Source organism: Mobula birostris, chromosome 6, assembly GCF_030028105.1.
Source record: "Mobula birostris isolate sMobBir1 chromosome 6, sMobBir1.hap1, whole genome shotgun sequence".
Taxonomy (NCBI): Eukaryota; Metazoa; Chordata; class Chondrichthyes; order Myliobatiformes; family Myliobatidae; genus Mobula; species Mobula birostris.
Genome location: NC_092375.1, coordinates 67,509,663 through 67,533,828, shown reverse-complemented (window position 1 = coordinate 67,533,828; position 24,166 = coordinate 67,509,663). Strand labels below are relative to the sequence as shown.

At 38.8% G+C, this 24,166-nt stretch overlaps 1 protein-coding gene across 1 annotated transcript in view; it reads left to right on the top strand.

Moving 5' to 3' along the window:
• Positions 1-1,467: 1,467 nt before the first annotated feature.
• tmem47 (transmembrane protein 47) overlaps positions 1,468-24,166 on the top strand; it is a 33,460-nt gene continuing 10,761 nt past the window's right edge. The window contains exons 1-2 of the mRNA XM_072260569.1: positions 1,468-1,805; positions 13,793-13,933. Coding sequence (XP_072116670.1) covers positions 1,583-1,805; positions 13,793-13,933 — 364 coding nt within the window. The 5' untranslated portion in view covers positions 1,468-1,582. The remainder of the gene's footprint in view (positions 1,806-13,792; positions 13,934-24,166) is intronic.

The window sequence follows — 24,166 nt, the reverse complement described above, 5'->3', positions numbered from 1 at the left end:
ATGCTTGTCAAATTTTTACTGTTTGTGAATAAGTGATTAATAGACCTATTCAAAGTCAGAGTATTTCCTGTCTCACCTACCACACCCATGAACCCGATTCAACATTACAGTGACACAAGTGATTTTGACCATGGAATGATTGTTGGTGCCATGCAGGGTGATTTGAGTATCTCAGAAAGTATTGATCTCCTGGTATTTTCACACACAACAGCCTTTAAAGTTTACAGAGAATGGTGCAAAAACAAAATAACATCCAGTGAGCAGCAGTCCAGTGGGCAAAAACGCCTTATTAATGAGAAAGGTAAGAGGAGAACGGCCAGACATGTTCTAGCTGACAGGAAGGTGGTAGTAACTCAAATAATCACGTATTACAACAGCGGTGTGCAGAAGAACGTCTCTAAATGCACAACACATCGGACCTTGAAGTGAATGGGCAGCAGATGATCATGAATATACACACTGTGAACACTTTATTAGCTACAGGAGGAATACTGTAATCCTCAGTCCATCGGAAAGTGCAAAATCCCTTGCCTATTTATAGATGAGCCCTCAGGTCGAGTTTCACAAAACGCTGCTAAACTGCACAACAGTCATTTGCGTCAGTGATAAACATTTTGAAAAAGATGCTTTGGTTAACAATCTTTTGATTGTAACAAGAAAGGAAAAAAAGGATTTATTGTGCCTTGGAGAATTGCAGCCGTGGGCTCTGAGCCAATCAAGAACCAACTTGCTGAGTGAACAATTTCACCTAGATTTTGAGTTTTGTTTGTGATTTCCTAGACTTCTGTGTCTTCCATTAATCTATTTTGCTCGACTCTCTCGGTTTCAAAAAGTCTACATCCCAGGATCAGATCCTGACAGAAAGTCCTGAAAAAGATTTCATATATCCAGATATAATGTTCAGCTGATCATTTTTTCCTCTGACTGTTGGTTGGAACGGTTGAGACAGGTCTATTTCTTGCTACAGGCATTAAAATCACCAGGCAGAATTGAACATTCACTGCCGCACCAACACTGAGAGGAGGCATTAAGATTGAAGGATGAATATTGAGAGCGGGATGGGAGAAGGGCCAGAAGGTGGTTTTTGGGGAAGCGTGATAGAGCAATATTTGGAGGTTGATCACATGGAGGAGGTGCTGGGAGGATGGTTTGGGGGATTTTTGGAGATAAAAGGGCGATGGTGATGGAAAAGCGAAGGGGCATGTTTGGGGAAAAAGAGCTGGGCAGGGAATAATCACCAATGGGGATAGGGAAGCATTTCGAAACGCAGAGCGATGTTTGGGAAGAGGCGTCAGGGCCAGAGGGTGGGAAGGGGGAGGTGTTGACGTTCGGCGCTTTCCCAGCAAGGAGATGACTCACACGTTGACTGCAGAAAGTCCGAGAGATCTAGTGAGGAAAGATCGGAGGGAGGGAGGGAGGGAGGGAGGGGGAGAGAGAGAGAGAGAGAGAGAGAGAGAGAGAGAGAGAGGGGAGGGAGGGAGGAGTGGGGAGAGAGAGAGCCTGTGAACAGGACTGAGCGAGGCGCCAGCCACAGGGCTCGGTGCGAGGTGCAGAGCTTCGCGCTTTGACTACCGGCGGCTGCATGATGTCAACAACCGAGGAGAGCCAAGTGACGGCGGTAACTCCGCTCAAACTGACCGGCTTGGTGTGCGTGGTCATCTCACTCTGCCTGGACGTGGTGGCCTTGCTGAGTCCCGCCTGGGTCACCGCCGACAGCCACTTCTCTCTCTCTCTCTGGCAGAGGTGTTTTCGAGCCGGGTTGCTTCCCGACGGCGAGTGGGACTGCAAGTGGGCGCTGGACAGCGGTAAGCAACACCACTTCCTTCACAGGAGATTGGGCATAGGACCCTGGCGAGCCGGGACGGGAGGAAAGCAGGAGAGCCGGGGTCAGAAAGGGGCTGAGAACAACTGAAAATCAATAGCGAATTTCCAACGGACTGGAGAGTAACTTACAAGGTTGCAGGAACAGGGAATTTTCGGGAAATTAAGAACTGCATGTAACAGAATGCAGGGCTACCAAAAGGTAGATAAATAGCTTTGTAAGGAAAGAAAATGAATGTCTTAAGCTGTGCCAGGCAGAGTTAAACAGAGGCAGATTTCACAATCAGAAAGGAATGGTGGGTGCACAGGCGCTTAGACCAGTTGAGAGCTACAGTACTTGACAGAAATTCCAACGGTCAGGATTACGGAAAGGAGAAATCGTGAATAGGGCCGTGTTATGTGTTAAGAGAAATCTTGACATTTGCACAGAGCAAGTATCTGTACTCAACAGAAACAAATATCCATTAGGACATGCTACATGTTGACGAACCCAGGAAGCACGTTGTGAATGCTCTGAACTGAGAGAATCACAGAACTGCACTGGGCAGAAGCATTCTTGGTTATTCTGTTGAGAAACATTGACGTATAGATTTCAACCTGCTAGGTATTGGCAACAAGGAGTGTTATGGGGACAGACGTGCAAGACAAGTTTGTTTACAGGAAATATTGCAAACAAGTTATATTCTGTAAGAAACAGATCGAATCAAAACAGAATTTAGATGTGCTGCGCACTGATGATAAATAATGAGAAATTATCACATTGGAGGGGTGATATAATCGGACAGATGTTTATATGTGAAGAAATTATACTACTAGAAATGTGCACTTGAACTGAAAGAACTGAGGTGATAGACTGGTGATGATTATTGTCCATGCAGCATGATATACTAACTGAACCCAAGATAAAAATATAAAAGTGGAAAATGCTGAAAATACTCAGCAGTTAAGGCAGCACTGTGGGAAGAGAAATGGTGAATGTTTCAGATCTGGAACCCGTCAGGAATTCTGATTTTCATCTAAGTATATCATAGCAATGGATAAGTGTCCAATAAAATGTGGAAATTACTGAGTGCTGTACTGAGGCAAACAATAATGAATTTGAGGAAACAAACTAAAATGGAGAGAAATAATTATACTGACATAAATCTTGCACTAGCTTCATATCTACACTGGGAGTAAATGTGAAAATTACCTTTGACCTGCTAGAAGAGGGACTGAGAAAAAAAAGAGGCAGAAAGTAAAAGATTGTGAGTGGCTTCAATGCAACAGTGAGTGGAGAATAATCCAAAGCAGGAGCACAGAGATCGGAAGGAATGCTTGGAAAAAAACAAGGCGTACACAAAGTGTGAATTGCAGATTGCGAAAACAGAACATTGAACAATAGAGACACCTAAACTGCCTGCAAAATAGATCAAAAATAAAGACCAAGATAAATGGGAATCATGGCATCAAGAAATGAAGATAAAGCAATAAAAATAAAAAGCAAAACTTGAAGGGAATAGAGACTGAAAAATACATCGAAGTGTGGAGAAGGAACTGACAAACTAAAATAAAAAGATAGTAAGGCAAGGTATATATTGCTCATGTAAATCAGCCTGATGTGAGCTGGCCTGCTTGAGCAAGTCCAGCAATGCAAGACTCCAGAATGCAAGGTGCTTTTCTGTTATTTTGCCACTTCTTGAATTGCAGCCTTAACGATGAAGACAAATGTGTAACTTTAATGTAAATGTATTTTAAAATGCATTACCTGATGATTATGTTTGTGAATGGCAGTACAAGATAGCTGCAGAGAAATTTTAGTGTAATTAACAGAAATTCAGGAAAAGAGAAGTCAATAATGCCAAATGCGGATAATTTGTGCAACCATTTGTCATAACAACCCCATTACTTCACTGTCTATTTTACCTGCATTTTGCTATTTGTTTCACATTTTGCGTCTTCATTGTTGTGAATTGTCAGCAAGTCTCTAAAAATACCTTCTGCCAAGAAATCCAATAACTGTACTATTTCATTCTGTCTTTGCACAAATACTTTAAAAAGTGCCCTCATCAGCAGTTTTATTTGTGACTATTCATTAATTAGAGGTAACACGGAAGTAATGAAGGTTCCTCAGTAAAATGTCAACTCACTATGCATTGGCCATTCACCCTCCACTTGTATCCCCAACCTCACCTTCCTGGTTTGCTGGCAAAACCCTTCTTATTCTGAGGCTTAATACAGCATGTTGTTTCTTGGGAGATTTACCATCTAAATGCTCTGGTTACTTTTATGATGTCTTTTGTCAGATAACACAAGTCCCACAACATTGACAAGTTAATGGTGCCTGTTTGGTAAATATGAATAATCCACTCCAACTGGATTTTAAAAAAAAACATTCAATTACTGGGGAAATGAAAGGAAAACAGGAGCAGTTTGGTTTGAAGCAATAATTAACTAGCCATAAGGAAGAAGAAATCGGTTAGCAACCCATACTCTCCATATTCTCCTTCTTACATTCAGCTCCTGTTAAAAGCTATTCTTGTGCTGTTCATGTTCCTCACACAACAGTGTGACTTATAAGCACAAATAAAGCATTGGTGCTTAAAGAGTCTCCAAACTGAAATGAGCCGAGGTTATTAAACTCTGGCTATCAGTATGCTTCTGGACATGGTACTTAGTCCTGATATTTGCACATTTGTTTCCCGGAAAATTCTAAGTTTCCTGTTGCAGAGTTCAACTCACCCAGGGACTAAATGTTCAAAAAGGATTCCCAGAAATGCTGTCCTTAGAAAAAGAATTTATTAAAAGATGTTTCTTCTTGCCAAGTTGTATTTAAATAGTGACGGTATTAAAAATAAATATGTACTCTGATACTGTACTGCTGCCACAGAACACAAAACAAAATCACTTCATATAAGACAGTGATAATAAATATGATTCTGATTCTGAGCATAGCATCTTGACCTAGAGAGAATATTAATTAAATTCACTCCACAGTTTGGACATGATTTCTGTCTCTGGCTGTTCAGTGAGTTGCACTTATTTTCCAGTGAGGGTTTTTATACAACATAAATCATTCAAATAATTTGGCACTGATTACTGTCCTCCGAAAGACACTGTGATAGAGTGGGACAACAAAACATTCTTAATAGTACAATAAAGAAAGCTTATCTTTTTTGGATAATTTGTTTTGAAATTACATTGCAGAATGTAAGCTAAGATAAAAGGACGCACTCTGGAGAACTAGTGTGTATCTTATAACAAGAGTGTGTATCATTTCAAAGATCTTATTCAGATGTCCCAGAAAGAGTTTTGGTTTCTAATGCTCAAGCCAGTTCTGCAACACACACAGATCTTATTCTGGCTGGAGGTCCCTGATAAGTGGTGTGCTGCAAGGATTGGTGCAGGGACCTCTGTTGTTTGTAATATATATCAATGATTTGGATGAAAATAAGGATGGGTGGATTAACAAGCGGGATATTGATTTATCACAGATCTGGGCAAAAAAATGTGGCAGATAGAGCTTAATCCAGGCAAGTGTGAGTTGTACTTCAGGAGATCAAAGGAAGGGAGAGTGTTAATGGTAGACTGCTTAATAGCATGGAGGCACAGAAGGATCTTGGGGTCCAGGCCCATAGTTCACTGGAAGTGGTTATGCAAGAGGAGACAGTGGTAAAGGAGGTGTATGACATGCCTGTGTTCATTGGTAGCGATGTAGAGTGTAAAAGTGAGGAAGATTTGTTGCAATTATATAAATCTTTAGTCACTCTGTGCTTGCTGTATTGTGTGCATTATAGAAAAGAACTGGAGACTGTGGAGAGGATGCAGAAGCAATTTAACAAGGCATTGCCTAGATTAGAGGCTGTGAACTATAAGGAAAAATTGAACAAACGTCACTTGTTTTCCCTGGAGTCAGAGGCTGGTAGGTGATCTGTTCGAGGTTTTCTTAGACTGTGAGAGGCATAGGATAGATAGTCAGAATCTTTTCCTCAGAATAGAAATGACAAACACCATTTTTTAAGTTTATGGGGAGAAGCTTGAAGGTAATGTGAGGGGCAAGTTTTTTTTTAATGCAGAGAATGGTAGGTGCCTGGAATAGGTTACCAGGTGTAGTCATGGAAACAAGCAGTTTGGTGGAGTTTAAGAGGCTTTTAAATAGACACATGAATATGAAAGGAATGGAGGGTATGAGTAATCGATGAGAGGGGGGCATTTACTATAAATTGACATTTAGATTGGGCCAACATCATGGGCTGAATGGCCTGTCCAGTGCTATACTGTTCTAGATGCTAATTAGAATGACCAAAATTTACATTTTAATAAAATGTATTTTATATTAGCCAGTAATGTTGATATTATAGCAATTAAATAAGATGCATGACAGATCTGACAGAAATATGTCAATATGACAAATGTTGATGTGTCTGTAGAAAATATTCCGATTATTGAGTTGTGGCAGAATAAAACAAATCCATGATGCAGTTATCCAAAATTGGTAATGAAACAGTTACTTTCAAGGTAGTTTTTGCAGGTAATAATTTTCATATTTAGGAATTTCCACCCAAATATAAGTTATTGGTGATATGAAACACTTGGAATTATTAAACTCTTTTATTACTGTCTGGTGTTTCTTTCTGCACAGCTAAGGCAGAACTTGTCAATGACATGTGATGGCATTAATTGGAAATACTGCTTGGAGGCAGCTGTCTTGCTGGTTGCAGTGGGTGTCATCCAGTGGCTAACAGAGACAGTTGAAATAATGTCAACGAGATGCAAACTTTGAAATTTGCTGCAATTGTTGAGAATACATATGAGGTTGTACTTTTTGTGGGCAAGGGCCCTCTTAAAGAGAAGGAATGATATTAGTGAGGTCCCCAACTGAAACTTGCATGGTTTGGGGGAGGCCTAACTCAATTGGGTGAATGACTAGACTGGCATACTGGATAATTAATCCCCAAAACTTGTTTGTTGTAATAAAGTTTAAAACTTCTTTTTAAGTCGATTTAACAGTTAAATCTATTTAGCTCCCAACATTCATTTCTATCACTGTAGAATGTTTCTACTTCAGAATTCACTGCTTTTTCACACAGTTGTTGCTGCAAACATTTAGGATGGGGAGAGGTTGGAACCTCTTTAGGTGATATTGTTGTGTTTGAGGATCTAAATCAGCAAGGCAAATTCATAAAGGTTAATAAATGCAGGTAAAATGACTCCTGAAGAATTATCCCTTCAGATGTTACTGGCCTGGGAGCTGCACTTACAGACCCTGGTGATCTTAAACTGGCATGGCAGGTGAAGAGCTGTCTTCTCTTTGTCAGAGAAGTTCTTACTGAGCTCTGCCATATGTTCCAGGGTGACCCAGCAGATAGCTGCTTCGACAAGGAAGTGTCCTCCCATGAATAAAAATTATCGCAGCAGTGAGCTTTTATGCAACTGAATTCATCCATGTCACGGCCGGGGACATGTGAAAGATCACCTACTGTGCACAACAGTATACCGTGCACAGAAGTGTCAAACCAGTGACAGATGCTTTGTCTTGAACCAGCAACACATTAATCAGCTTTCGTGTGGAAAGGTAGCATATGTTGAAGGAGAAACGAGGGAAAATTTTTACCAAGTACAGTGAAATGGTACCCATATGGAGACTGGGGCTCCTCACATCAACCTTGTGAGCAACAAAGTCTTCCAGATTGCTATTCATGTCATCTTACTAGTCAGTACCTGTTATTGTAGATGCCTTTATTATATGGAAGTCACATTTGCTTGTACAGTTGGAAAGTTCAAGTAGATCGTATGAATAGTTGTTGGCAAGCCAGAAACATAAGAACTGTCAGGCCTGCACATGCTGTCTCCTCCCAGTCTCTATCCAGCTAACAGGAGTCACCTGCCACTTGTTTCATGTTAAGTCAAGTTTATTGTCATTTAACTTTAAACATGCATACTGTCAAACGAGACGTTTCCCTGTACCAGCATCTAAAGCACAGTAGTACACATAACACACAATAATTTAGGAAAGTAAGGGTTAATTATACAAATGAATTATGCATAGATAAACAAAGTAAAGTGCATAAATTAAATATTGTAGAGTATAGTACAAATTATCCGGTGACTCTTCAAACGCTGTAACATTTTTTAAAGCATGCATTTCTAAATGACAGTAAACAAGGACTGAGTGTCCTCATAATCTAATCTAATCTAATCTAATATAATAATCTAAATGTGATGTGGCAGGGAGTTCAGAAGCAGGGAAGAAGTTGTTTCCCATCCTGACTGTTCTTGTCCTTATGCATCAGAGTCTCTTGCCTGATAGTAGAAAGTGGGGGTGCTGCTGTGCCTTCTTGTGCAGGAAGGTGATATTGAGGGACCAGGTAAAGTCATCCATGATGTGAACTCCCAGGAACTTGGTGCATTTAACTCTCTGTACAGCAGGGAATGGTTCATCTGTACCTTCCTGAAGTCCACAATCATTTCCTTGATCTTCTCCAAGTTCAGACTGAGGTTACTGTTCTCACACTAGTCCACTAGCCGCTCTACTTCCTCGCTGTACTCTGACTCATCATCGTTGTGGATGAGGCCAACCACTGTTGCGTCATCCGCAGACTTAGTGACACGGTTTGATCTGAGTCCTGCAACCCAATCATGTGTCAGCAGTGGGCTGAGCACACAGCCCTGGGGAGCGCCAGGGCTCAGCGTAATGGGACTGGAGATGATGCTGCCCACACAGACTGACTGTGGCCTGTCTGTCAAGAAATCAAGGACCCAGTTACAGAGGGAGACCCAGCAAGGACAGTTTCCCCACCAGTTTCTGGGGTATAGTGGTGTTAAATGCCGAACAGAAGTCTGTAAACAGCAGCCTGGCATAAGAGATCCTATTTTCTAAGTTGGACAGTACAGAGTGGAGAGCACAGGCTATGGCATCATCATGGATCAAATAACTGATACCCTGCAACCTGTTTAAACACAGCCCTCATCATACGAACTACTCAAACTCATACAAACCAGCCTGCCCCAAACAGCTGCACAAGGTACCTCATTGCCTTGTCATGTTTAGTACCTGCTCTCTCATGGTTTTGTGGCTGCTCATGTCTTGTTATTTTGCAGTTTTCAATTAAAGTTATCACTCACCACTAAATCTTCTCCACTGCTCTGCTTTTGGGTCAAGCCTCAACTACATTTTCTGACAGCCAACAGGTGATGAATCCCCATTACTGAGGCTTCTCTCATATGTACTAACTCCTTACACCTCAACTTTCTGAGAGGTGCATTTGTTAAGGCACATTTCTATATTTCCTTCTGACATTGGGGAACATTCAGCCCATTGAGTTCAATGGCAGCTTACAAAGCAATCCAGTCCTTCCGGTCTTTTGTTTGTAACTTATGCTCATCACATTCACATCGGTTCTATTATCCACCTGCAGCAAGGGCATTTGTACAAAGGCCATTTAATCTGCCGAACATCATTGATTGAGGACTAATCTGGAACATATTTCTGATGTAGTAAAGCAAAGATTCTGCAAGTGGACTGTGGCAGCAGAGTGCTTAGACAAGACCTTCAAAGTTGTTACAGTCTACTTCATCTTTGTGAGTAGAGGAGTCATTGTGCAGCAAGTTGAATGAAGCATGAGCTGATGTGAGGGATGTGGAAAGCTATCAAGGAAGCTGAGCCACAGTCAAGATGTTTAGTACAAGCTGCTGGTGAATGAAATGCAGTCCAGTGTGCCAAGGATAGCATGCTCTGTATTTCCAACTTGGCAACTTACACTGTCCCACATTCAGTCGTTACCTTAATATGACCATCCATAGCGAAACCAGTCCATGCTTAGGATAAGCTGAAGTACATCTGAGTGTCTGCTTTTGAGTGCTGCCGGTCTCAAGGGGAGAAAACTAAAGAGGTGACGTATTGTAGCTTCTAACCTTAAAATTAGCTTCTTTGAATGAATTGAATCAGCTAGATCTTTATTTCTCCCTTACCATAATGCAGCTGCCAGGCACTTAGTGAAAATGGTTTATTAATTGTGTGATGGCACTTTACTGCCAATCCCAACCCAATGTCTTCAGAGTCGGAATCCTGAGCTTGTTCTCTTCATAGACGTGGACAAAGAGATCAATTGCCTCGATTACAGTGCCATGAGAAGAACACTTACCAGGATAAGACCATTTTGCTTTCAGTGACTCCTCTATCATTGTCTCTGTGAGGTAATCCAAAGCATCCTTTGTTTTAGATTACCTCACAACATAAGAAATTCTGTCATTAAAATGTGCCTCTTGTAATTGTACTAATTATCTATTTTTGAAATAAAGCTGCTATTGTGGTTTTGTGGGAGACATGGCACAAATTTTTGAATACATTAGGTTCCCACAAGAGAGCATTGCACAAATGTCTAAATTATCAGTATTGATTGACCTCATATATTTAACCTTATTTTCTTAAAAGTAAAGCTATGGGCTGTTTTATGACCATTTAATTAAGTATGTAGGTATTGTTTTAGCATTTGATATGAAGGACAACACTTCCAGTGGTATAACACTCCCTCAGTACTGACCTGGAATGTTAGCTCAAATAGTTGTGTTGTGAGCCTGCAACTCCTTGGGGTAGAAACTGAATATACATGATGCACATTCATTGACAAGAGTAGTAGCATGTTCAAGTTGCCCTTGCTCATCTATCAGTTGCCTTCTGAAGTCATCTAAGGTATTGATCCACTATTCATGCAGTTAAGAAAGGTGGATGGTGGGAATTCCTGGCAGATACTTGTTCACAGCACTTCTCCTTGCTCTTCCTTATTTGTGATTTGTGCCACACTTGGTGCTTACAATCCAAAAGATTAAAATGGTGCTTTAGAGGGATATGGCATAACTTAATGTTGTGTCTGGACCACTGTCTGCATGGGCTCCCTCTAGATTATCTTCGGTAAGCTAAGTATGCCATGGACTGCTCTCTCAAATTAGTTGCCTGCTCTAAATGTTGTAATCATAGGTTTTGTACAACTTTGCTTAATTTGCGGTTCAGCATCTTTTGGGGAAAAGAAGACAGCAACCAATTGATGCAAGTCTGTCAGACAGGGTCCATTGTAAGAGCCTTCCTATGGAGTATAATCTGTAGCAGAGTGCTTGTAGATTTCTGAGACCATTGTCAGCTCAGTGCATCTCACAACTCTTATTTATGTGCCCTGCTGTGAGTCTGGAAATTAAAAGCTGCACTATACAGCTTTTCTGGAATAGGGTTATAGAAAGTTTCTTGGCTTGTGTTAGCATGACACCACCTTGGTACCACACAATTTCGAACCTTCCAAGTGTACTTGAAATCAACTCGAGGAAGGGAAGGACCAAGTGACAAATAAGGGTGGCCTACAATAGCCTGGAAATTCCAGCCCAATATTTTGTGGATGAATCATCATCACTAGTGGAGCCAAAACATGAATACTTCCCAGAAAAGTGTTTCAATGCCCTTTACAAACACCAGATCTGCCATACTGCGTGCCTCATCAGGGAATGTAAAAGTGTATTTTCATTTGAATAGGGTACTTACTACATAAAAGTATAATTGCTAAAACCTCTGAGTTTTCTAGTTGATGTACTCTGGACAATGGATCAGGAGCTAGTGACTTGTATAAATGTATCTTTTAATGCCTGGCATAGATATAATGAGCAATAAGGCCCCTATCAGTCTCCAAGTTTCAGCTGCTATGAGGAAGAGTAACTATTATTAAGTTATTTATTCTTCCATTTTATCATTTTCTCATGCTTTAATTTCCATGCCAATTAAAACATTATGCTCAGGCTGAGAATGTAAACAACTTGCTATTAAAGGTTTGCCAAATTCATTCCACACGAACTCACATGCAATCGGATGAGAATAGTTTCATTATTTAGCATATAATGTTATGTGAACCATAGCTCGGTGGCAGCAACCGCTGATGTTTATGGGGACAAGTTGTGGATTCAAATGGTACCACCTTCACTTGAGCATATTTTCCAGGCTGATATTTTTGCTTAGTAACAAAACTATCATTTGAATGTGGTGTTATTTTGAGACACTGTCTGTGCAGTCGAGTTGACCGAAAATATCCTCCAGCACTTTTTCTGGAGAAGAACCGTGTAATTCTTTCTGGTGTTTCAGATGATAATTATTATTTTTACCTCATTAAAACAAGGTTATCTAGTCAAAATATCACTATATGTCAATTAGTTGCTATGTTTCCTACTTTACAAGAAGTAACCACACTTAAATTGAATTTCATTTGCAAAAATGTGTTTTGGAGTTTTCCGAAGTCCAAGCCCACCGTTTTCTGTAAGGAGTTTGTACATTCTCCCCATGACTGTGTGGGTTTCCTCCAGATGCTCTGGTTTTCTCCCACAGTCCAAAGATGCATTAATTGGTCATTGCAAATTGTCCCGTGATTAGGCTAGGGTTAAATCAGGGGCTACTGGGCAATGCAGCTCGAAGGGCTGGAAAGACCTACTCTGCACTGAATCTCAATAAATAAATAATATTTTACTTTATTTTTTTAAAAACTCACACGTGTCCTGTTTTGCTCCAGTTCAGTGCAGTGATGTTCAAAATATTTGGCATAATCCTGTATTTTGAGCTGCAGAAAACTGATAGACTGACAGTCAAACCACCTGAGGTATCTTCTGTTCATTTAGTTTATGCAATGTTCTCCTGCAGATTCTCTCTTATGCCTTCTATTGTTCTGTGACCATAGCACAAGGCTGCTTGCAAGGCTCCCTGGTAAAAACCAATCCTACATTTAACATAATTGTTTGTTAGTGGAAACATTAGCTTGAGGGGTTTCTGGCTTCTCATCTCTTACTACTGCTTTCCATCCAGGTGGCATATTGAAGATCAATTTACATTGTCATATTTCCATTCACCATCCCCCTCTTATTTTTAACTAAATGTGTTAAATTTTGTACACGTTCAGATTTATTATACACATTTACTGGTATTTCATTTGCTGATAACATTTTGTTTTTATCAAATCAAGAAAATTATCTGTTAAAGTGGGAGACTGATTTTTGCTTCAGCTGTTAAAAAATCAACTTGAAAGTTGTCTTTCTGAGCTGTGTCCTTGTGATTTCTTTGTTGAGCTGTTAATTATGGAAATAAAATAGACAATTCCAAGTGTTCATTAAAGCATATCTGAGCTTTAAAAAGGGGAAGATTTAAAATATTTCTCTTTGCTTCAAAACAGATCACAGAAAGCAGCACCAAAATATTTTTATGCATTTTCAGTGACTAAATAATAGCAGGTTTGATCTACTCATGGGAAACACCTTATCTCAAACTTGTAGATTTTGTGGTTTTGTTAATCAGTACTAATCATCTGAGAGCTGTATTCACATCCAGGGATGTTCACAAGCATTTAGATTTTACCTTATTTGGACAATTTCAAATAGTTGTGCATACTTCCTTAATGTGCTCAATGTTTATTGGATTGGGGATATTCCCTTTATGTAGCTTTCCCCCAAATGGCTATGCTTGCAGTATTTCTGGTCTCAAAGCAGTTCAACTTCCTATCAGACATGGAATGCAGGAAATACACATTTTAGACTGTTTACATCCAATGGAAAAACCCCAAATACTAACATTATAGCAACATTGCTGGAAGCAACCTGAAATGTTGAAATTAAGAAATGATTGTGTTCACTTTTAAAGTTTTCCGTCTGCTTACGTCAAATAGCCCCTGGAGTAACCCACAGGAGGTGAATTGAAAATCCATGGGAAAGTAAAGAAACAGTTATTTAGGTGGATGGGGAGCCTGCTTTTCTTGCATGAAACAGATTGACAGATTACTACTGTACTATTTTTTGCACATTACAGTCTTTAAACCTGCTGTTCAAACATTACAGAATAACAGTGGGAGGACATGTTTGTTTTTCCATTGATCCAAATTTGTGCATTTATTTTAGTAAGTGATGTAAGTTTACATTAGGCAATCAACTGTGTCTTAAGGATTCTCAAGATGTACTCTTAATTTCTTTGTTACAGACTGGGAGATTGCCACGGTTGCCTTGCTTCTGACTGGAGCTGCCATCATTCTTATTGCCTTTCTGGTGGCTTTGATCTCAATCTGCCAAGGGACTCGTCGAAAATTCTACAAACCTGTGGCTATCCTGTTATTTTCTGCAGGTAATTTGTTGATAAATCCAAATGATTTAGCATTGATTTATATGTTTTGTGTAATAGAGAGAGAGGATAAGTTGTGTTCTATGTTTAGTAACACTTTGGCTATTTAGTCAACAGATATTTTTAGTTACAGGTCAGAGTTGTGTCCCTGGGAACTGTCTGTAACTGTCTATAGCCTCAAGAGCTTGCAAGTCAGAAATGTGGCCACCCAGATACATATTTAAATAAAAACTGAATCCATCAAAGGGCAATGTGTAGTCAAACTAGGGCATTTAACTCAACCATTCAGATATTGCCAAGACAAGAGATCCTACTTCACAAAAGAAGCCTGCAGTCCCACAGCTGCTGGCAAATAAATCCCAGTGGTCTCCCAAATACTCCTCCATGTGTACTTTCAAGCAGGCTGTACTTATGCCATTTGTAACCTGGAAAGGATCTGTATATAATTTTATTGGCTGGTTTAATGGAATTTCTAAAACGTGGAAGAGAAAATAAATGGGAAGGTGAAAAATCTTTGAATATTTGCCTCCCTTTCCAATATTTCTTCATGGAGCAACATTTCATGGTTGCTGATATCCAAGATTAGAGACTTTGAGCATTATCAACCTATTCAGTGTAGTGGAATTATAGCTCATTTCAAGCCAGTTCCCTTATAGCACATAGGAGTTACTGAATGGTGATCAAAACGTTTGATAATTCCCAGCCCTATATGGTTGCCCTTGCTGCTTTCTCAACTGAGAGCTAACAAGCAAAACTGTGCTGCCTGATTACACAAGGAATCCTGAAAAACTGGTTGTACTCCTCATCAGTTCATACAGATTTTCTGGGCCTTTCCAGTCACCCTGGGAATATTCCTGGAAGTGTGGACAAATGTCCTTGAACCTAGTATTCAAAACATGCAATTACGCAAAATCTGTTTCAAGAAAAGTAAACATATTTGCTTACTCCAATGACCATTATGTTCTGCCTGCGGCAAAACTGCTGAGTAAACTTGTGTGGTATGGTTGGATAATTGTTTACCTACTACGTATATGAAATTCCTGATTTATGTGAGCCACATGGTGTTTAAGAAGCGATTTTAACCACTATTTTGGCACATAGCAGAATGACTGTTAAAATAGGCATGGAATGCATGGTTCTATAGTTGACCTTTGACCTCATCTGGAAGTAAGCCAATATTTTCTTGCAATATTTCGTATGCTTCCCTTAAGGTTCACATTTTCTCAGTTATGCTGTTGTCGCTGAACACTACATTCAAGGCAGAAATGTTAAGTCCCTTAGAAAGCTATACAAACATATTGGGACCCTTACAGTTTCACCTGGTCTTCTGCAATAATTGACAAAAGTAGACCCCAAAGGGTACAGTGACTCACTGCCAGTTGGGCTTAGAAGTTGAAGAGAAAATGAGAAGAGAACAATAGGAAACAAAATGCAGAAAATGCTGTCCCATTATACCAGCATGAACAAAGTATCGGATGGTGAAAAATACAGCACTCAGGCAAAAGGTAAGAGAGAGGAAAGGAGACATTTTACCAACAAAAATAAATCAAGTTAGCCAAAAGAGAGGCAAATTGTGAAAGGAATCGAAAATCAAATTGTAAAGAAAAGAGACAATAGCATAAATTATGAGATAAAGGGCAAAAGGTTATTCAAACATGTGCAAGAAAGAGCTCTTGGTGTAGTGAAGTATCTCAAGGACGAAAACAAGCTCTCAGTCATGACTGAATCACAACGCTAAAGATGTTAGGCATTAGTAGTGTTAAGATGTAAATAAGTGAATTCCTGGAAGAAGGACAATGTGGAAGAAATGACTATAACAAAGACAACATACAATGGTTTATGTCCTACTCAAGTGTACATAATGAGTCTCACATTATGTTACCTGAATTTCACCCTCACACAAAGTGCGATCATTTGGGTTTAAGTGAGGGTAAGCCAGTAACTTTAGCATTTCTTCAGAGTATGAATGACATTATTGCAGTTTGTGTCAAGGAATGAATGTGATCTTTGGAGGTGATTAGGAGTTTGTGGTAAAAGAAGAGTGGGATTTTTGAATTTTGAAAATTGGGATTGGGGTGGTCTTCAGGTCTGGCAGGGATTGCAGACATTCGGGTTGGGTTAGGAGTGAAAAGAATCTCTTGAGTTTGGACCTTTGAGAATTGGACTGAGATTTCAAATTGAGGTTGGAAGATTGGGGTTTGATGTAGTGAGTAATTGGAATGATCAGCAGGAGGTCCTAAAGTGAATAGATTTTCAACCTTTGGATCAGGAAGAGATGGCATTATTACACTTTAGGTTTGAGACTGAATGGGATCCTGGCCATTTAGGTTATGGTTTGGGTCAGGGAGTGATTGACTATTTGGGGTTAGAGTTGGCAGAAGATAAATTTTCAATGGCGAATTAGGATCACTGAGGTTTGGATTGGTGGGTTAGCTGAACTGATTGTGGAGTCTGTTTGCGTAAGTTAAACATATTTCTCGCTTGGACATAAAGTCTCCTTGCCCCTCTAGCTCACAAGCAGTCACCTAAAGTACCGAGAAGTTGGGTTTAGCCTGTCAAACATGGATTTCCTGAGAACAACTGCTGATACTAAAGATAGCATAAAATTAAAATGTAAGCACACAGTATTCTTAAAATATTTTGATGTCTGCTCCTCTTTCAGAGATGAGTTGCTTGGTACCCAGCCCTGTTGAAGCCAAAAGAGGGCAGATCCATTTGTTTTCATCTTTAACTTCCACTTACAGCCCAAGTAGATAAAATTCCCGTTCACTCATATTTTACTGCATTTATTTCATGTGTTTTTGCTGTACATTATATTTTCTAAACAATGTTGCAAATATGATTTTAATTCCGTCCTTTACAATTTTGAGCTTCTTACTCTATTCTACCTTTGCATTATTTATCCACATCTGCTAACACACTTTGTTTTGTGCTCTGCAGTTTCCTTTTGCACTTGATCAAACATATTTTCTTTACCTTTATTAATATTTCCTTAAATCAGCTTTGTTGAAATATAGATTTTATTATGTTTTATTCTTCTAATTGTATATTGATGCTGCTGCTTGTTAATTTTAAATATAATTGTTCTGGATTATTTAATTGGCTGCAACTTATTATTAAGAAACACAAAAAAAGCAATAGTGTGGAAAACTGCCATTTCTTCACAATCCCCTTAATACCTAGTTTGCTCTCTTCTTTCTTGAATTGGTCTGTTTCACAGATTTGGAGCTGCCCATAAATTTAAGCAGGACTGTGTCATATAGTTTGCATTAAAAAGAACTCAACTATGTTGCAGGAACACCTGAGCGAGCAGCTGTTGCAAGTGACTGGATCTGTTTCAGTGACTGAGATGTACAGGGAGGTGAATAATTCATTACTCAGCTGTTTAATGACCAATTTATTTTCTGGATGAGAGATTGCCTTTTGCTTCCAATGCAGTTTTCAAATTGCCCATCAGTGATGTCACAATTTAGTTATATTAGAAATGGATCTCTTAAGTTTTTTGTGTGTTAAGGTGATTTGCACTTGTAAAGGGAAAAATGCAGATTTTGAATCAGATTTCAATTTACTTTACAAATGGATAAATTAATGATGATAGCACAGTTCTGAAAAGTACCGTGATCAAACTTACCAACTGTATTCTTTGGCCCAGATCATGCTTACCTGGAGCTGCAGGCATGTAAGAGAAAAGCTGGCTGCATCCTTACTGTGAGTCAGTGTGTTCAGGGCTTCCATAGCTGTACATTGCACAAAAAAGTACCAATGATGATGGAAGCTGCGAAACCTGGCCTTCCACTCAACTGCTGGTCTCATCCCCAAGTCCAAGATTTTAAAAGCTGAAAAGTCAGGCATACTTTGTATCCCCTTAGCTTTATGCCATGTAGGTCTTGTGTGGCCCCTTTCAAGGGTTGCAAATTTTCATGGAAAAGATGTGTTTTTTTTAAATTTCACTTCATATTAATATTATCAATTAATACTTGGCAGTTCAGTGTGGTTTCAGTGTCTATTTTTACATGCATTTAAAAAGTATTATTTTTGCTTAAATTTCTTACAAAACAATCATACTTTTGAATAAATCAATATATTGATCTTGTTTTGGGTAATCAGAATTAATTAGAGGCAATTGAAAAGGCATTTCACAGGCATAGACTCTCGGAAAGCCATCAGGATTGTCCAGGTGTGAGTTATCAGGTTCTGTTCCCCAAGAGCTAGGTGCTTCTAATGCGCCAGTCCGCCTCATAGGAAGGCTGTGGTTGCAATGTTGTGAGAACACTGCGAGGTCTCTGGCTGCAACAGCAATGTGTACAATTGGACTAACTTGACACTGGTAGGGGCTCAAGTACAATTTAGACCATGATTACTTTTCTTGCATTATTTTAATCAGGTAACATAAGTCACTTTTTAATCCTTTAAATGATTGCAAATTATTTCAAACCTTTCAACACAGCAAATAGCACTTTACTAGTGACTAAAACATTCAACCAAAAATAAAATTACGTCAGAGATGTATAATAGTTTTGAAAATTGGCAGCTGGAAATTAATGACTGGCAAATTTATCTGACGATTGAGCAAAAGATGTATCCTCTGGCAACGATAGTGCGAGGTTGGATACACCGTCCAAAAGCAGATCTTTCTGGAACTTTGCTCTTTCAAATTTATTGCTCCTCCTTTTACTGGACATTATTCATACAAGTTGTCTGTGCCTGAAAGGATACAGTAGCTGACAATTAAACGTTTAATATTTTATTAGTTCAGCCCCATAGCTTTTCATTCGATGTCATCCGGAGTAATTTAGCTCATTTTGTTTAAGTGCCAGTGTTCATTACATTTGAAATAGACACATTTGCTTAAAAAAAGATTTACTAACCTTTCAGAATATTAATGTACTATCAGGGGAAAAAGTAGAGTTATTATGCAAAATGTAGAAATAAGTAATATTCTCAATAGAAAAGATTGCTTTTGGCTTGAGTAAGATATGGGTTTCTGTGAGGCAGCATTTTATCTTGCATGAAGCAGTGAATTAATTTTGAAATTAAATCTTTCAGGAAGCTGCGTTATTAGTTCTGGTGATTTTCAAATTCTTCTACATGAATAGAGGTGGGGGGATTTTCAAAAAATAATGATACCCTTTCATGGACATTCTGAACTGTCAATAATGAATTGGAATCAATCCAAAGAAATACAATGATATTGCTGATGAAAATGTTGTTTTGTTTAGTACCATGTATTAAGCAGCCATTTTGTCATTGGGTTATGGCAGCCAGTCAGTGACCCATGGCATCCTGCACTGGTGGTCTGGTGCAATGTACAGTTATGATGTACACCATAATTTGCCACTGCCTAATCCACTGAAAATTTACTGAACCAAAATAAATAAATGCTTTATGGTTTTAAGTTCCAGATGTTTGGCCAGCATTAAAAGAAACAAGCTTCACTGTGATCTGCTTCAGAGCCCAATTGCTTCATTAGATTATTTATTTGTCAGCTTTTCTTCATCTCTTCTATCTCAGTTGTATCAATGATTGGGGGAAAATTAATTTCTCCACCTCTCTTTGAATGTCATTGCAAGATTTTATAGAAAATATTTCATTCATGTAACACCTGATCATTGAATTAAACACTACAAACTAGACCTAAATGATTGAAAAGCATAGACTGTGATATTAGAGATCAGAGATATTTCAGAAATACATCTGCAGGGCAAACATCAATCCCTTCAGTATTAAGATAAACTCACAAAATGCTACCATCTGTTCAAAATATACTGTATATTCATTTGTGGAAGACGTTAGACACGATAATTGGCACATTCTTTCCACAATGGGTTTTCCAGTTCTGTTTAAATTTATTTTCATGGTGCACTCACTGGTGTTTGGTGTCTGCATGGAACACCATTTATTCTTCAGCACCTTGGATGCCTGTGATATGTAATCACTGACCAGGGACGGGGTCCTTTGCACCAAGCTTAGATTTCAAACATAGCAGCTAACACTTTTAGAGATCAAAGAGTTGTTTTTATGTAAGTTAAACTTCCAATATTCTTTGTTCAGCCTCTTGTCATAAGTGAGAACCAGTCTTCTGTTCTTAATATAAATGACAGACAATAATCAGTTTGAAGTTAAAAGGACAGCTTTGCAAAACAAACGGCACTGTCTATAGAGCATAGACTGCTGGCTTACAGCATGCAGTTGATTGCAGTGTAAAACAATGGGTTATGTAATTGGGCTTATTTCAACAATACTGTTTAAGTTATTTAGTTCCAGGAAGCTTGCAGACCAGTTTGATGCTATCAATTCGCATGTCAAATAGCAATCTATCAATAGTTGGGAGGTTTGTGTACTCAGGGATTCAGCATTTGCAGCATTAATTTAGGGTATCTGGGAACTCTATCCACTGAAGCTTTTAAACCATCTGCGTGAAAAGGTTTCTTAAAAGAAATCACATGCATGTGAGTTCACCCAAATGGCAGAGAAAAAACCAGTATAAATGTAAGAGAGCAGTCAGGCTTGTTAGGATGATCTTCAGCCCTATCAGGGCTTAAAGGAGCCTTTAAAAAATACAGAAAGGCAGGGTGAACTAGAATCTATTCCTCTGCCTTGGATTTCTATGACAGACAACTCGTTGGTATATTTTTTAGCTTATAGGGATTGTACCTGTGTTTTGAAAATGAAATGTGTTTTAAGGATTTTATCTAAATTTAAACGTGCATCACTAAAAATAAGTAAAAGGTTTTTAGAACTACTTTGTTAGCTAGAAGTATCTTCTCCTTGGGTTGGCGGGGTTGCCCGTCATTCAAATTGTGGTCACTGGCAGCTAAACTCACAGTGGAGGATAAAAAAGATTTAAAAGGTCCAATTTAATGTAAGGGAATTGTATACAATATACATCCTGAAATGTTTTTTTCTTTGCAAACAAGGAAGGAAACTGGTCTTTGGAATAGATAGTTACAATATAACTTCCCTTTAGTGAGGTTATATCTATAAACTGATAAGGTTTAAGATCTCCATTTGAGTTTAGAACTTCATGGTCAGCAAAACCAATACCATTACACCTGGGCCTTAGTGCTACTATGTATGTTAAACAATCCAGTGACAACAATGCAAATAATGAGCACAAAGGAAGATGGAAGCTTATGGCCCTTAAGAACATTAGAAATCTCAGGGTTTCTGGCAAACTATGTTTATTTGGCAAAAGATTGAAGAACATTTAATTACCAAAGAAGAGATTTTTCTTTCCAAATCTGTTCATTTCACTTTCTTACCAGTCGCGTTCTCTTACATAATGCCTCTGACTATGGTGAATGATTATTTAAATGCAATGGCTGTCAATTAATTAATTTTTTATCAGTATTATGTTACAAATTAGCACCCAGAACTTCCATGGAGGTTCTTCTCTGAGAGATTGCAATATTAAACAGTATCTGTTAATAGGTTGAACTCACTGAGAAAAGAAAGTTGAACCCTGAAGTAATTACTAATCAAGGAAAAAAACTTTGTAACACTGAAGATGATAATTATCTCAATAAATTATCTTTAAGATTATCTTCTATTTTATAATAAAAGTTTTATTTTTATAATACATTATAAAGGTACAGTTGCTCTGCTGTGAAGGGGAATAATTTACTTATTGCAGCAAATGTGGAAGACTGGCAAATTAATATACAGCTAAAAGCCATTACAGTTCAGTAATCCAATTGGACCATACCAATGTGACTGAATTGTGTCTCACCTAACCCTTAAATCTCTCTTGCAATCCATCCCCTTCAAACTCTTCCTATACTCTAAGCCCTAAGCCCTCACTATTCCTTACCCTTTGAGACAAGGGCCCAAGATGATCCCCATTATCATTTACCAGATCTATATTTTTCAACATCCAAGTGTAAGATTGAAGTAGGAATTTATGTGATAGTCTACTCCAGATGTAAACCAGGACCTTTCCAAAAGGAATTTTGCAGGGAAATTGAGGAATTGCAGGACATGGTGAATAAAATGCATTTTACCCAATCATTGTGACTTAAAATAGATCTGAAACAAGTATCTTTATCTGCTGCAATAATTTGGCATAGGTGTTGCATGAAATTGTTAGCACGTCTCTGTTAAAGTGCCACTGAATTTGTGTTTCCCCTGACTAGAGACATGAATATGGAAGTCCCAAACTAACGAATCATCCTTACACTTTTCTTGACTATGATTAAATATTGGACTTCGTGAAGGATGAGAATGTGGCATTTTTCCAGCATTTATGCTGGGGGAAATCACCTGTAGAATTGGACTAGATTTTTTTCATCTCCATTTACACGAGGCCATGAGAGTCAAGGCATGATTTGCAGATAATTCCAGCTCTCTGTCTCTCAGTCAGATGTAAATGCTGAAAATTTCTGTCTCAGATTTTCTAATCTTAGCATAAAAGAAGTTGAATCGTGTCTCACAATGCTTTTGACATTAAATATTTCAAGAATGATATAATTGAAGACCCTCGAGTCTGAATGTAACAGATGAACACGCACTCTGTTTGGACTTATTCAGTTTAACACATGAATTCTGCAGTTCTAGCTTTCCATTTTCAATCACTGTTTCACAGTAAAACTGGAATCGCTGAGGACGTCATTGAGAGGTTGAGGAGCATCCTAATGAGTTTAGGCATGATGGATGAATTGCTGAATTGAGAAATCCTAATTACACACTCTCAAATAACTCTGAACATGATTATGAACAGAACAGACCCTCATTGCAGCTGCAAGCTAGACAGGGTTGTATTTGATTTTTGCTCTAAACTGCTACAGCAAACACTGTAGTGTTTATGCACGCCATTGTTTCCACGCACCCTCTGCCCCAATACCCCCACCCCCCCCACATCCCTCTTTGTGATAATAATATAATAGTGCCCCAGGGAACAGCACATGTATTTCTTATTGAGCTACATTTTTAACACTGTATTCAAGGAAAATTGATGATACTATGTAAAAATAATCTCTCATTCCCATCTCTAAAGTGGGCCCTTCTGATTGAGGTTGCAGAAAATGAGAATCAACTTTCAATATTTTATTGCATCCAGGAAAATAATATTTTAGCACTTTATCCCAAGACCCAATGATAGTCAATGCAACTTTAAGATTACAATTGGATATTCATAGATTATAACCATTTTCATGTGCTCTTCCATATCCTTGCAAGAAGGATACAAGTTCAGGTATCTGGACAAAAGGTTATTGAGAGACGACCCACCAGAAATATAATTTGCTTAGTGAGGGCAAGTATGGCTCAGTGGTTAGTTTCAGGTAATAATATTCTCACATTGTTGAGATGCATGTTCATTTAGAACCTGGCCATTTTATTTCTGAAAAAACGTTGGCTGCCTTTTCCTTTTCACTTCAGTTGTCTTCTCACTGTCTCCTCTGTACTTGGTGAATTGATTGCCCCAGTTAGTCTCCAAGCATTTCACTTTCTAATGTAATCCTAACCATTCTGAATGGGTGCATGGTCCTGGTATACATCTGCAGTGGACTATCACAGAAGTACCTCCCTTAATCTAACACCTGGGTATTAATCGTAAATGGTTATAGGGATCACAAACTCCATCCTGGCCCTATGCCTCAGAAGGTCAGGAAGGGCTAAATGCTCTGGGCTTAGAATGTAGGAAGAGTTTGAGCAGGCGGGTGAATTGCAAGTGAGATTCAAGTGTTATGTAAGAAATCAGTTGGTTAGGGTCCCTACCTCAAGTATGAGGGTTGCTGCCTTGAGGACTTGAAAGCTCATCAATAGTTAAAACAACTAAGCTGCAGTGGTGAGGTTTAATTTGCTTGACTTAAGACTAAGTCACTTCATTCTTGACACAAAGGCCAGGATTTTGTGGCCACCAGGAAAGCAACAGTATATGCCACCATTTTATAAGAATCCTGCATTCAAAGACCTACTGACCACTATGACATTGCCTTCTGCTTTGCTGAGTGTCTCTGGTGTTAATAGACCAAAATACATAGGAACAGAATTAGACCATCTGGCCCATTGAGTCTGCTCTGCCATCATGGCTGATTTATTATCCCTCTCAACCCCTTTCTCCTGCTTTATTCCTGTAATCTTTGACACCATGACTAATGAAGAACCTATCAACCACCGCTGTAAATATACTCAAAGATTAGACCTCCACAGATTCACCACCCTCTGGCTAAAGAAATTTTTCCTCATCTCTGTTTTAAATGGACATCCCTCAATTCTGGTGCTATGCCCGCTGGTCCT